Source organism: Corapipo altera, unplaced genomic scaffold, assembly GCF_003945725.1.
Source record: "Corapipo altera isolate COAL_440 unplaced genomic scaffold, ASM394572v1 58, whole genome shotgun sequence".
NCBI classification, from domain to species: domain Eukaryota; kingdom Metazoa; phylum Chordata; class Aves; order Passeriformes; family Pipridae; genus Corapipo; species Corapipo altera.
The window spans coordinates 4,157,734-4,172,409 of NW_020884898.1; the positions used below are offsets into that span (position 1 = coordinate 4,157,734).

The 14,676-nt window shown below is 38.1% G+C and overlaps 1 protein-coding gene across 2 annotated transcripts in view; it reads left to right on the plus strand.

The window, feature by feature from the left end:
• Window positions 1-19: 19 nt before the first annotated feature.
• LTN1 (listerin E3 ubiquitin protein ligase 1) overlaps window positions 20-14,676 on the plus strand; it is a 38,909-nt gene continuing 24,252 nt past the window's right edge. For both annotated transcript variants that reach the window (XR_003528542.1, XM_027648702.1), the window contains exons 1-13: window positions 20-325; window positions 1,977-2,180; window positions 2,501-2,599; window positions 3,604-3,834; window positions 4,765-4,817; window positions 5,245-5,425; window positions 6,064-6,237; window positions 7,317-7,507; window positions 8,857-9,001; window positions 9,780-10,565; window positions 11,007-11,048; window positions 12,296-12,488; window positions 14,235-14,474. Coding sequence is in view for 1 of the 2 variants with exons in the window: in XM_027648702.1 (XP_027504503.1) it covers window positions 155-325; window positions 1,977-2,180; window positions 2,501-2,599; window positions 3,604-3,834; window positions 4,765-4,817; window positions 5,245-5,425; window positions 6,064-6,237; window positions 7,317-7,507; window positions 8,857-9,001; window positions 9,780-10,565; window positions 11,007-11,048; window positions 12,296-12,488; window positions 14,235-14,474 (2,710 nt within the window). In the remaining variant the exon portion in view is untranslated. The remainder of the gene's footprint in view (window positions 326-1,976; window positions 2,181-2,500; window positions 2,600-3,603; window positions 3,835-4,764; window positions 4,818-5,244; window positions 5,426-6,063; window positions 6,238-7,316; window positions 7,508-8,856; window positions 9,002-9,779; window positions 10,566-11,006; window positions 11,049-12,295; window positions 12,489-14,234; window positions 14,475-14,676) is intronic.

A 14,676-nucleotide genomic window follows, 5' to 3' on the forward strand; every position in this document is an offset into this window, starting at 1 on the left:
ATTTGTAGCGATACCTCGGAGTGGCGTCATTCGGCAGGGGCGGTTTTGCCTCTGGCTGAAACTCCCAAATCCAGAGTCCCTTTAAGTGTACGAGGAGACCGCAGGTCCGTAGAGGCGCCACGGGACGCCCGAAGTCTCCGCGCGTTTGAGACCGATGGATTTTTATTCTCCGGTGGATTTTTTGAGCGCCAGGGTGTCCCCGTCAGCCCGGCCCCGCCCCGGAAGTGCCGCTCGCTCCCTGTCGGTGCCGGCCCGTCCCGGTGCCGCCGCCGCCGCCGCCGCCATGGGGGGCAAGAACAAGCAGCGAACCAAGGGCAACCTGCGGGTGAGCGCGGGCCGTGGGACGGGGAACGGCCGCCCCCGGGGGCCTCGCTCAGCGGGGCCGGGAAGGGCGGTGCGGCCCGGGCCTCGGGGGCTGGCGGGCCCGGCCCCTCCGGCTGCCGTGGGCCGCCGAGGCGCAGCTCCGGCGGGGAGGCGGCGCGGTCGTCGGGCCCGGTGGGCACCTGTGGGCCTGGGGCGTGCTTAGGGGTGTGTGACTGCTGCTGCCGTGGTGTTTGTACGGAGAGGGGCGGCGGTAGGGGCGCGTAACTACAGAATCACCACGGGTCTAAGTTCAGCAAAGTTCAGCGTGGTTTTCTGTGGAGAGTCTTAGAATTCACCTGTTTTGGTGTCTCTGTCTTGCCGCCAGGGCAGTGGTGGTGTGAAATCTGTCCTAAGTGGCACTCGCTCAGGATGTGTGCGAAACCTTGTGCTCAGGTTCTGTAATTCCTCCGTGGATTTAGAGAAGACTAGAGAACACAGCGCAGCATGTTCTTAATAGTTGAGGGGTCGCATTCAGAAAAGATTACTTAAACCCCACAAGCTCACAAAACTGCAACTGCCGTTAGGAAGTAAAAGGTGTTTGGAATATGAGGTATCAGAGAGAACATTAAAGCATCAGTCGGTGGTGGGGCAGTCTTTCCAAAGGAGTATGGTTGAAATAAACACGAGCCAGTGGTACAGTGAGCAACTGGGGCAAACTGGAAGAGATGCTAAATTGGAAAACACACACACTACATACCAGTTAGTAATACTAACTGGTATTATACTCTGTTACATATGCACCCTTTATTCCATTCCTCTAAATCCTTTTTGGCTACTCTGTTACTGGGAGAATGTTTTGTGTATCTGTTCTTATTTTTCCCAGTGATAGAAATAGCATTTCCTGGGAGTCCTTATTAGCCCATGAGGAGAACTAGGAAAAACGAAAGTATTGAAAGAGGATAAATAGTTTCTTAAGAAATTGTTTGGTTACAGAAGGACTTTCCTGTTACGCTTTTTTATGTGTGTATAAATCCAATAAAACTTTCCATAAGTTATCATGGATTATGAGAAAAGGGAATGCTGATTCATAGAATCAGAGAATAGAATCACAGGATGGCTTGGGTTTGGAAGGGACCTTAAAGCCGTCTAGTTCCAACCATCTGCCATGAGCAAGGTTACTTTCCACTAGATAAGGTTGTTCCGAGCTCTGTCCAACCTGGCCTTGAACACTTCCAGGGATGGAGCATCCACAGTTTCTCCGGGCAACCTGTGCCACTGCCTCACCACTCTCACAGGGAAGAATTTCTTCCTCATATCTCATTTAAACCTACTCTCGGTTTGAAGCCATTCCCCCTTGTCCTCTCACTGTAGTTCCTGATGAAGAGTCCCTCTCTGGCTTCCTTGTAGGCTCCCTTCAGATACTGGAAGTCTCCTCAGAGCCTTCTCTTTTCCCAAATGAACAGCCCCAACTTTCTCAGCTTGATTCTAAAGCGAAGAATAATTTTCTAGGTCAAACCTATATGTTCAAAACATAGGTGGCCTTTTGTTTGTGAGACTTTATTTTAATTAGAAGGTTAATCATACAGTATAAATAGGATCATCATTTCAAACGCATGATGCATGCAAAATAAAATTAAATACATAATTGACCGCTGCCCCTGTTTTTTTGTCAGCCTTCTAGCAGCGGCCGAGCTGCAGAGCTCCTTGCCAAAGAACGTGGAACAGTGCCTGGGTTTATTGGCTTTGGAACATCTCAGAGTGATCTAGGATATGTTCCTGCAATTCAAGGAGCAGAGGAGATAGACAACCTTGTGGATGCCGATTTCCGGATGGTGTTGCGAAAACTTTCTAAAAGGGACGTCACAACAAAATTAAAAGTAAGTGTGTCCTTTGTCTCCCATAATTCTTTTTTTTTTTTTTAATTGGAAAACAATACACTTTTCTTAAGGATGGGAGAGGAATATGTGAACATAACTAATATTAATTTCATATTGGTAGATTTGCTAGAATTGCAATCCAGAAGTTATCTTGGATAACCTCTAGGAAGGTCCATCATGCAGTTATCTCTATAGATGCTCTATTGCAAGAGATGAATTGATTTTTTAAAAAGAGAGTTGCAGTTTCAGATATAAGCTGGTAAATTACAGAAGATATCTGTCTGACTTCTTAAGTCATTCTCTTGATATTTTGATTTTAGGCTATGCAAGAGTTTGGGACAATGTGCAAGGAAAGAGAAGCAGAAGTTGTTAAAGGTGTTCTTCCTTACTGGCCAAGAATTTATTGTAAAATTTCACTAGTAAGTACTGAAGTATTTAAATTAGAAACTTCTCTGTATACTTCCTCTCTCTGGAATAACCTCCAAGGTGGTCTTTATTGATGTTATCTACCTTTGTTGGAATTACTGAATTGTTCTAGGAAAACCATGAAGTTGAAGGAAATTATTGTTCTTTATTGTGGAGATATTTCAGTTTTGGCAGTGTGTGGAATCTTGAACTTTTGGGTGTCTGGGCGTTATTTCATTGATGGAGATATCTGTTGTTAGATCTTTATGTTTAAAAGATGGTAGGATATTTCTTCTCAGGAAAAGTTCTTTTATGGACCTTCTAGAATGGCTGAAGAGACTGTTTAGTTAATATAATTATAAATCTTTTTGACCTAGGACTGATATCTGACCAGACTTAATATTAAAAAATGGCCAAAACCAAACCCAAACATGGAAGACCATGTGTAGCCAGATAATAAATAATTTTTTGATATATTTAATACATTTTAAACTCTCTGGACTGGCTACTCTTGAAAACATGATATGGGACAGAATGGGTCACTATTCTTATCCATTAGAGCAATTCCTAGTGTTTCTTTCAAGAGCCAAGAGCCTAGAAAGTCATGATGTTGTAAATTCATATGCACATAAATAATAATGATGCAGTGTTTCTGTAGACTTATGGTAGTTCTAATTCAAAAGATGTCTTCGAGGTTTCCTGTTTCTCTTGCCTCTTGTCTTTATGTTAAATGTTTGTATAAATTGAAAACAGATACTGTAGTTGGGGATATTGGGAAAAGGTTACAACTGTGAGTATACAACATTTCTGGGAATATGATGCTACTAAGTTGTGGCTCTCCCCATACCTAGGGATACCAAGACTTTATTGTCATCGGTGTGTATTTTCAAAGCTAGGTAGCCCAATTAATCACAAAAATGGCTTTTTAATCATCACCTCTGCTTTGAAGTATCTGGCATCAAAGGTGCATTTCTTAAACCAACAAACATTAACTTTCCTTTCTTTTTTATTCTGGCAGGATCATGATCGCCGTGTTCGAGAAGCAACTCAGCAATCTTTTGAGCAACTGATTCTTAAAGTAAAAAAACACTTAGCCCCTTACTTAAAAAGTATCATGGGATACTGGCTGATTGCTCAGTGTGACACTTACTCTCCTGCTGCTTCTGCTGCAAAAGTAGCTTTTGAAAAAGCTTTTCCTTCAAGCAAACAGCCTGAAGCCTTAGTGTTTTGTAAAGATGAAATTCTTAATGTGAGTTTATACTTTTGTGTTTCTTTAAGGCTTTGTATATATCAACTATTATTGTAAATTTAAAACTCATCCTGCTCCCATCCATTCTTCACTTTTAAATTTCTTTCTCACCTGAAACTTTGATCCTGTGAAGAGAATGTAGAACAGTGTGGGTTGGAAGGGACCTTAAAGATCATCCAGTTGCACCCCCCTACCATGGGCAGGGTTACCTTTCACTATCCCAGGCTGCTCCAAGCCTCATCTAACCTGGCCTTGAACACTTCCAGGGGTGGGGCAGCCACAGCTTCTCTGGGCAACCCATGCCAGGGCCTCACCACCCTCACAGGGAAGAACTTATATAAATAAATATAAAAGAGTATGGTAATAAGAACACTGTGATGAACACAGAGGAATGAGTAGTGAATTTTCTTGTGTGCATTTCTGTGTAATGATGCTCAGTCAACACTTAATGTTACTGACAGATGGAATAAAGATGCTGGAGTAGTTCAGCTGCAGTGAAAAAGGAATAAAGAATGCTGAGCAGTGTTTCAGCCTCTACAAGTTTAGTAATGACTAAGGTTAATCCTCTTATGCCAGTCTTATATGAAACTGAATTGACTGGATTAAAAAAGTAAAAAAGATTGCCTTGCTGGCCCATCGCACACAAACGGAACTATTTTTGTTTTCCTCAGTTTGGCTTCTTTGTAGCAGAAGCACACTGGCACAGGGCTGCAACTTACAGAGTGTTATGGAGGTTTAATTCAAACAGCTACTATGTTGATCATGAGTCAATTAAATTATTTTCTTTTTCACTAGCTTGTCTAAAATAGACAGCTGAGAGGTTGGGAAATGTTATTGTAGAGCTGTTTCTGAGTAAGGTATGGACTATATTGTTCACATATAAATATTGCATTTCTTTGTGTTTATATGTTTCGGGTTTTTTCCCCTTAGGTACTTCAAGATCACCTTCTGAAAGAGACAGCTGATACACTCAGTGACCCCCAGTATGTTTGCCTGCTTTAATGTGTATGATTTAAGTTTGGGTCTGTTTTGGGTTCTCTGTCCCTGGAGGTAGTGGATTTAGTTTTGTTTCAAGAGGCAGAGTATTTATTTGAGTCCAGTTCCTAGTGACTTTCTTTGGGACTTAAGTTTAAATGCTTTTGAAAGTGTTACCAGTTATGTAATTCTTGTTTCAGCTGTTTTAGGAGTAGCATTTGTGCTTAGGCAGAATATGAGATGACTTGAAACTCTTCCGAACACTTCATAATGTAATTTAGAACCTATGGAAAGTTTATGTATTCACATTGCTAGCACCTGAAATCAAAAGAAGAACACTAAAAAACTGAAGACAGTTTAGTTTAGAAGAACTTGGGAAGCCTACTGATTTATTTGTTGTTCACTTTAATTTTTTTGTTTGTTTTGCCTTCTGAGAACTGTACCAGAAGAAGAAAGGGAAGCCAAATTTTTTCGGATTCTGACCTGTTCCTTGTTAGCTTTAAAAAAGTTGCTTAACATGTTGCCCAAAAAAGAGATGCATTCACTGGAGGAAAAGTTAATGTCGCTTGTGTCCCAAAACAAATTTTGGAAATACAGCAAACACAGCATACCACAGGTGACTTTTTAATTTCTTCTTTATATTGATTGGTTTTAGTTAAAGGTGATACACTCAACCTAAGGAAGTATTAGTTACTTGTATTCTACAAGAATGAACTTTGCACTTTGCTTGTATTTGAAACAGCCTTCAGGTTTCTAGGCCTTAAATAGACAGTATTGCTCTAAAATTTACCCAGCAGACCAAATTGTTATTTCTATATCATCATGATCTACTTCTTGGCAATCTGCCATCATTTAAAATTCATCTAAAAGATACAAAATCTATCAGCTTACTGATTGTGTTCTTAGTGCTTTGGGATTTTCAATTTTTAAACCATTTTATTGATCTTTAGTCTGCTAAGACCAGTAGTGCACAGAGTGATGAACTCATGAGGTAGTATTTTTTAACAAGTTTCAAGTTGCTTTTGGGAAAAAATGCCTTTTGAGAAGTATATTAAAATACAACTGAACAAATTGCTTTAAAACGTTTGATAAGTCTGTTTAATAATTGCTTTATTTTTCTTTAATAATATCTAAACTTTTGCTGATATGATGAAATATGGGGACCAGACGTTGTAAGTTATGTTGACTTTAAAAGGAATGTTATAAACTACATGTAGTGACAAATTTTGTTTTTTTTCCTGTGGTCTCTGTCAGGTTCGCTCAGCTTTCTTTGAGCTGATTTCTGCTTTTTGCCAGCACTTGCCTGAGCTGGTGAAAGCTGAAGCACCAAGAGTTTGTCCTGCTGTTCTTCTGAGCATTGATGACAGCGATGCAGTGGTGTGTCCTGCTCTTTGGGAAGCTGTACTTTATGCTCTCACCACTATTGAGGTAATGGGGAAAACTAAGAGGCAGATATTTAACTCGAACTTAACTTTTCACCAAGTTCTCTGTGTAGAATTAGAAGAAGGGCTTGACTGGGTTTTCTTTATGATTAATAACATGAACTCCTCAAGGCTACATACTCCTTCTTCCTCCTTAGGGTTTTGGTGTAACTTTATTGTGTCCAGCGTATTTGATAAAAAATTGGAGTTGTTTCATGAGTTTAATTGAATTAACCTGAATCCCTTTCATTAAATGTAGTTACTAGTAAGTCAAATAATGTTTAAAACCTTTTTCTTGGTTAAAGACAGTTAAAAAAATGACCTACAATGCATTTTTTGTTTGTTTGTTTCCCCTTCAAGTTTAAGGGTTCTATAGCTTTTCCTTTTTTTGTTTTTTTGACTGAATTTTAAGTGAAATACCAGATTTGAATTTATTAGCAGGATGAGGTGTTGCCATAGACTGGGATGTTTTGAGACCTTAATAATGAAGATCTCTTTTGTAATGCTGGTATGAACTGTAACAATTTGTGTGGAAAAAAAACCCCAAACAATCTTTGCTCAGCCTTTTATAAATATAGGTATCTGGAACTATACTGAGTATTATAATAAATAGAATAGATCAGCTGACAAAAAATTTTGGGAAGGAGAAAGTGCCAAAGTATTTTGTAACCATCAGGAAATTTTTGAAGAGAGTTTTGAAGTGGGTGATGCTTCTAAAGTCAGTATCACTTGATAATGAGAGCTTAAAATTAAATACTGGGCTAATTGCAATGATGACTTTTATGAAGCATCATGAAAGCATTATTAAAGAGAAGCCTTTGATTCCAGCTGGCTAATGAGGAAAGTCAGTTGATTTTAAACAGTGCAGAAATATTTTTGTTGTGTTAACTTCTTAAATTCACAAGCTGAAATAGGGAGAAAGTGATTTTAGAAAATACTGGAAAGAGAGTAACTTAAGAGAATTTAAATTTTACAATAACTTCTTTCAGCTACGATATGGGGAGGTAGGTTAAATGTCTAGCTTGGGAGTTCTTCTGAGGCAACATATTCTTGTTTGATTTACAGAAAGTGAATTTCTTTCTGTAGGACTGTTGGAGTCATGTGAATGCCAGAAAGGGAGTTCTGCCAAAGCTATGGACAGTGCTTCGAGAAGGTGGACGAGGGCTGGCTACTGTTATATACCCCAACCTCTTGCCCTTCATTAGCAAGGTACCTCCTGCTGTTATGAAACCGAAGCTGGAATATTTCAGAACTTTTTTCGGCTCTTTAATTCAAGGGTATGAACCACAGATTTATTTATTTGAAATCAATCTCTTTTACATTTGGAAATAAGAGAACTAATCTTCTTCAAGCTTTTAAAAATGAATGAAAATAATATTTTAAAAATTCTTTTAAATATCTAAAACTAGAGTCAGTCCTTTGTACCTGTTCCTGTCATCAGAAACCTTCAGCTTTCCTTTTGATTTTATTACATCTTCCTTATAAAAAGCATTCTTACCTTTCCTTGTCAAAACTTTGTGTTTATTCCGTGACAAATTTTAAAATGAGAAATTAATTTAAAATTAGGAGTGACTCTTAAGAATCAGGCTCTTCTCACCAGTGTATAATTTTTACAGAGGTTATTGGGGATTAGCATTGTGGTAGTGAAATTTCCTGTATGCAGGAACCTTAATTCTTTTGATACTGATTTTTAAAGGATTGAAACTGCTGTCAGTTTTTGCCTTTAAAATGCATCAAAACCAACTTTCTGTCAGATCTAATTTCAATAGATATGTGTGCATTGTGTACTCAAAAGCATAGAGAAATTATTTTATGGAAGACTAAAATGCCATTTATTTAAACAAAAATCAGTTCTCAGCTGATGTTGGTGTGGGCTGTATCAGAGCTCTTGGAGAAGAGAGTTATATATGGGTTGGTTTTGAAAAGTGTATTGAATGTTATTACCAGTAGTAAAATGATGACCCTGAGATTGGCTCAGTTGGTTAGAGCCAATCTCAGGTTGTGAGTTGGTTAGAGCCACCAAGGTTGTGAGTTTGATCCCCATATGGGCCATTCACTCAAGAGCTGGAGTTGGTGATCCTTGTGGGTCCCTTCCAACTCAGAATATTCTGTGATTGTAATATTTCTCTGGTAATTTGTGTGATCTAATTTTCGTTAAAAAGCAAACGAATTCTGGTTTTTCAAGCTCAAAGTGGTTACTGGGAAACTGGCTTTAGGTGACTTTGTTTTCTTTTTCTTATCTGTAATGACAGTAAGTGACATTTTCTGAACCTTTGTGGTGTGTGTAGAAAATTGCAAAGGAGTTTTGACAGCCAGCTGAAGCATGTGACAGTATGCCTGACTGGATCTGGTTCCTCTATTTATATAGATATTTCTTTGTGAATGCTAAGACTGGATGAAGAAGTTATTTTAGTACAAGTTATATTAAATGCCTGGGTTTATTAACTCTTTATTTTGAATTTGTTTTGATCTGACTCCTGTAAATGATTCTATGATCCTATATTCCCATATTGGTGTTGTCTGGATCAGAACAACATAACAGAGGGTATATTCATGGCATTCATATGGGGTTTCTTGGAAGCACAGTTGCCTGAGTGTGCCCTCCCTCTGATGTTGCCTCTCACAGGTTGTCAAGTGAGCGGGCAATAGCCAGCCCTTCAGAAAGTTCAGCAATTATAACTGCATTTATGGAGTGTCTGTGCTTTGCTGTACTACAGAAAACAGAAGAGGATGACCAAACCCAAATTCATCAAATGCTTATATCTGACCAGGTATTTATTAGAAATATTGAATATTTTTGTATGTACATTTAATAATTACCATTGTTATTAATTAACATTATTAATATTTTAATAACGTTAAGGAAAAATGTGAAATTTAGGTGAGGATTTACTTCTCTGTTGAAAGTTTCCCTAGATTTTTAAAAGAAAAAAATCACACAAAATCACCCAGGTTGGAAGAGACCTTCAAGATCATCTAGTTCCACCATCAACCCAGTACCACCATAATTACCCCATAACCACATCCCCAAGTGCCACGTCCAGACACCTCTTGAACACTTGTAGAGACAGTGACTTCACCACCTCCCTGGGCAATGTATTCCAGTGCCTCACCACTCTTTCAGTGAATTTTTTTTTCTTATGTCTAGTCTGACCCTCCTCTGGTGCCATTAAAGGCCGTTTCCTCTCATCCTTTTATTTGAGATGTGGCAGAAGGGACTGACCCTCACCTTGCTACAACCTCCTTTCAGGCAGTTGTAGAGAGCCATGAGTAACAAAAATAATGTTACTGAATTGAGTAATTTTTTTTCTTCCTATAAAGTCATCCTTTTAACTGTGCAGTTTAAATTATATTTAAGGAAAGAAAAGCCATCCTGTGTATTTTCAAGCATGAGTGTTCAAGTGTTCGAGCTTGAGTAATTCTGGTATTTTTAGAATTGCTTCTGCAATTATTAGTTATATAAAATTATATAATTTCGTGGCATGACAAAGAATAAAATGATTTTTTAACTGTATCACTGTTCTTTAATAATTTTTTTTTTCTTTATAGCTAATTCCTTTTACCAGTGCTGTTCTTAAGGAGCCCATGTTACAAAGTGGACCATTATTTTATCAAACAGCAGAAATGCTGAGCTCCTGGGAAGCTAAAGCAGAACTCTCCAGTGATGATGGCACAGATGAAGTTTTCCAGAAACTGTTGTCAAATTTTTGGGACCATCTTTTAAAAATGTGTGTACTTCATGTCGATAGGTTGGATGCTGATGAGAAATCATTGTTTGCCATATCTGGTATGCTAGAAATTCTTCAGAATCCAAAGAGTGCTACCAAACCAAACAATAAAAAATTTCTAAAAATCAGATTTACAGACGAGGATGAATCTGAAAGAAACACAGAGAATGGAAAGCTCACAGAAGTGAGAAAAGGTGACTCTGAAATACAGGCTGACTTGCAGCATAGCTCACATCTAAGGAAAGAACCTTTAGAGAACTTAGTCTGCAACCTTGCTGAGCTGAGCATTGTGTATGTCAATGAACAGAAGTCAGAACAGCATTTGAAATTTCTCTCTGCCCTGCTCAACTCTTTTTCCTCAAACAGAGTTTTCCAAGTACTTTTAGAGCAGGGAAATGATGCCAGCCATGCTCAAGCTGAATCCCAAAACAAAATGAAAGCTCATAACAGAAGTCCATCTGTACAATTTCTGTATATGAATTTAATAACTTGGCTGAAAGAAGACTGGAGAAAAGACACCCATTTCCTAGTTGATATTTTATACAGCGTGCTTCGTTGTTGCAACAGTAATGAAGAAAGGAAAATCATTCTTGATGATTTAGCAAAGGTATGACTTGTAGATTATGTCATTAATTTTTATCAAAGTCATGACTGTTTGTGGGCTGTTGTTCATTAATAATCTTATATTGGCACTGTCAAATAGAAAAAATTCTACATGAACTTGGGTAAGCTCAACTTAAGGAAGGTAGATTCAGGAAAGCTTGACATGACAGTGTTGGGGGGAAAGGTTACGACGTCTGTTCCTTTCTGTATTGTAAAAATCATTAAAATAAAGGAACATCAGAATTTCTCTGCTCTTACTTCTTTATACAGTGTGGTTTTGTACTAATCGTTGGTGGCCCTTCTTTTAAATGAAATCCCTTATTGATTTTGTTACTGAAATTTAGCAACTTCTACTTAATCCCTGCAGAACAGTTAAAATAGTATTAATTCTTCCTATTCAGCAAAAAAATTTGTTAAATATTATGGAATTTGTTTTTCTTTTCAGATGGATCTGAAATGGATTATTTTTCTCCAGATAATTCAAAAGGTACCCTTTAAGATTTATTTTTTTTTTGTTCTTCTTATGTGTAGTTTTGAATATTTGTCTGGTGTTAGCTTTGGGACTCACGTTTGAATGACTTTTTTGAATGAGTGTTTGAATGACTTTTTTTTTTTTTTTAACCTATGTAGTGATAATTTCCCTAGTTTGAAAATCTTACATTAATAGTTTCAGAGTAGTGTTTGTTTTAAATGCATTTAAATCTGGGGACAGTTTTAAAAATGAAATGATGATACCAAAACAAAAGAATCTTTATCCCTTCTATTTTTGGTCAGTTTGCTTTTTGAACCAGAGGGATTCCTGATTTGTTGGTTATCCATGCTAAGCTAGAGAGAATGGAGCTGGGGATTAGACCAGTAGCTTAAATGATCATTTCTGTCATCAGCCTTACATGATGCTTACAAGGAAAAGGTAGTATTCCATTTTTTCACACCCAATATTGAGACTGACATTTAAGTAATTACATGGGATGCAATAGGAAGTGTATGACAAACTTTTGGACAAAAACTCATTGCACTGGATTTATAATCCAGGGTGTAGACCACAGTATCTTCCCTCACACATGCTGTGTATTTTAGGAATACTCAGTTTTTATGATTTTGTAACTTAGAGTGCCTCATCACCAAAATAATGTTTTTGATTTGTGACCCTCCATTTCTTTTTAAAGAAATTCAGGTGCTATAAATGGATTTTATGTTGTAAGTAGGTTTTATTTCAGCCAACTTGGTCATCCAAAAGTTATTTTTGTAATTCCAATGTAGGAATTCCCTGGGCTCTATAGCTGAAGAACAGGAAAAGGAAGCGTTTTCAGGAGGTGACTGTTTTTGCTCTACAGCAGAGGTCTGACCTAGCCATGAGCTGCTGTCTCTGACCAAAAAGAAAGCTGGGGGGATTCTTGCAGATGTAAACACCTAAAGACTTATTGTTTGTGACAGATGATATGATTCCCACTCTATGTGTAGGTTTGACATAGTAATCTTATGCTTACTTAGTAATAATAGTTAAAAACAAGTTGCCCAGAAAGTTGTAAATGCCACATCCCTGGAAGTGTTCAAGGCCTGGTTGGATGGGGCATGGAGCAATTTGGTCTAGAGGAAGGTATCCCTGTCTGTGGCAGGGGGGGTTGGTGCTTGAATTGGAACATGGAAGATGATCTTTAAGGTCCTTTCCAATCCAAACTATTCTACGATTCTATACTCTTTAAAGATTCTTAGAATTATTTTCTCGTGGTTCAGGCATGCTCAAGCACAACAAAACTTTCCTTAGTCTCTGACTGGCTGAAGGGAGATACACTTGGAGAAAGACTGGTGATGCTGGCAGATGATCTGTGCCACCTGTGTTTAAAACCCAGCACAGCCTCATCAGACTCAGCCTCTTCAGAAAGGTGGACCCTCCTGAGCTTGGTGTTGTCACAGCACGTTAAAAGTGGTAAGCATGTATAATCCTTGGAGTTTGTGAAGTGTAAAGCGTAAGTGAAGTGCACTTATGCTTTGCATAAGGTTGGAAAAAATTTGAAATCTTCCAGAATATTTAATTTGGAACATTTAGGCTTTCTTCTTGTGGTTCATTTGTTGGTTTGAAGTTTTTGTTTATTTCTTTTGGGCTTTCTTTTTTTATACCTGAACTGTTTTCTTGCTCCACATTGCTAAACAAAGTCAGTGTTTAAAGAACAGATTCATATTTAGATTCAAATAGGGCTGATTTTCCAATGACTTTTATTTTCTGACTCTAGAGCTGGGGGTACTGCTGAGCTCGTTTTCTGCTGGGTAACCTGTTTTTAATTCATATTGGTTGAAGCCTAAGAGACTTTCAGGAGCTATGGTGGTTCTTGACTTAGTGATTTAGGCCAAAATAGAGTTTGTGGACTTTCAAAAAATTTTTTTAAATCTCTTATCTCAGTTTCTCTAAGTAAATTGCCATGAAGGAAATGAAAGAGCCTTTCATGGATCAGTAGCCTATCAGTTGATAAGAATTAAAGGGGAAAAAGGATAAATACTGAAAGGAAGATAATTGTTTCTGATAAATTATTCAGAGTAATCAAAACTGAAACTTCACAGACCTGTAGCAGTGTGTTGTGATACTGAATGCTTAACTGATATAAGTACAAAAGAAATCCAAAACCAGTAAATATCACAAGTATACAAGGGAAGAACCAACTGTAACTGTAACGATTCAGTGATAGGCTCTGAGCTGTTAAAACTCAAAAAGAGACCTTCAGTCGTCGTGGTGGTTCCCTGTAAGTGGCAGGTTGTGCTCAGCAGTAAAAAAGGAATACAGGTTATCAGGAGCTGCTGTGAAAAGAACCCAAGACAAATGACATGTAGTCAATGCATTGAATCTGTAGTCAGTATCTGTAATACTGCCTGTGGTTTTGGTCACTGCAATATTCTAGGTCACCTGTATGCTTTTGAGAAAAAGTGTGATAGAATTAGAATATGCCCAAAGAAAGCTGGCAGGGATGGTTAGACAAGCAGTGGCTTCTGCTTGTAGAGGCAATAAAACAGACTAGAATTTTTAACTTGCAATGAAAGTGGTTAGGGATGGGCTTGTGCTAAAGAGCTATAAAATCATAATTTGTATGGAAAATGCAAATAGGAAGAAATTTTTCATTGTTTCCTTTCAGTGGAAGAACCTGAGTTGCTAACAGATGTTTAGATAACAGTCTTGAGGGAAAAGTACACTTCTTCATCCAATTTAGAATTAAATAATGGAACTCATTGCCACAGGGTGTTGTGGAGTTTGAGGATAAATGGGATTGGCCTGCTTGGATCCCACAAAAAAGGAGCCAAGCATGTTCACAGAAGACTGGTCTGCTTGGGGTTATTGTATGCAGTCCAAGTGTAATCTTGGGCTCACAGTTGATTGTCAGAAGCTAGGAAGGCATAAAAGGGGGAGGGATCAGTCTGCACTTGCTCTATTTTATATACCTTTCTTGAAGCTGCTTCAGCTGGTCTAGAGAGGAGATAACTGGCAGTGTGAAACTTTGGCTGGGTGATCCTTGATGTCTGTGAAATAAGAGATTTTATGTATGCATTAGAGTGAAACCGCTTTGCAGTTTATTTTGGTTTCAGAATCAGTAAATATTAACCAAATTGGTCCATATTAATATGACACCTTTGAATGACCATGTTTATCAAGAAATCAAAGCATGCTGTTTTTTCCTCTCCCCAATAGAATCATTGATTGACGAAACTTTTGTCGAAAGGATTATTGATAAACTTCAAGCAGCTCTATCTAAAGCAAAGGATCTTTCTGAAGCTGGAAATACTGAACCATCAGTATCTTTCATCTGTGATGTAGCCTCAAGCTTTTTCAGCTCTGTTAAAGGGTGTTTACTGATGCCATCCTCAGAAGACTTGCTGCTTACCATCTTCCAGCTGTGTGCTCAGAGGCAGGATGCAACACACTTAACAGGTAATCTAGAAAAAGAACTTCAACCAAACTTTCTCACAGATGATGATTACATCTAAATTCTTCTTTTTCATGAAACTGATTCAAGTATGTAATAGAATACTGAATTCACATGCATTGAGCACTTGCAGCTGTAACTGATACAAAAATTTATGCTTTAATTTACAGTGCCCATAGTTACTACTAAACATCAAGTCCTGTACAC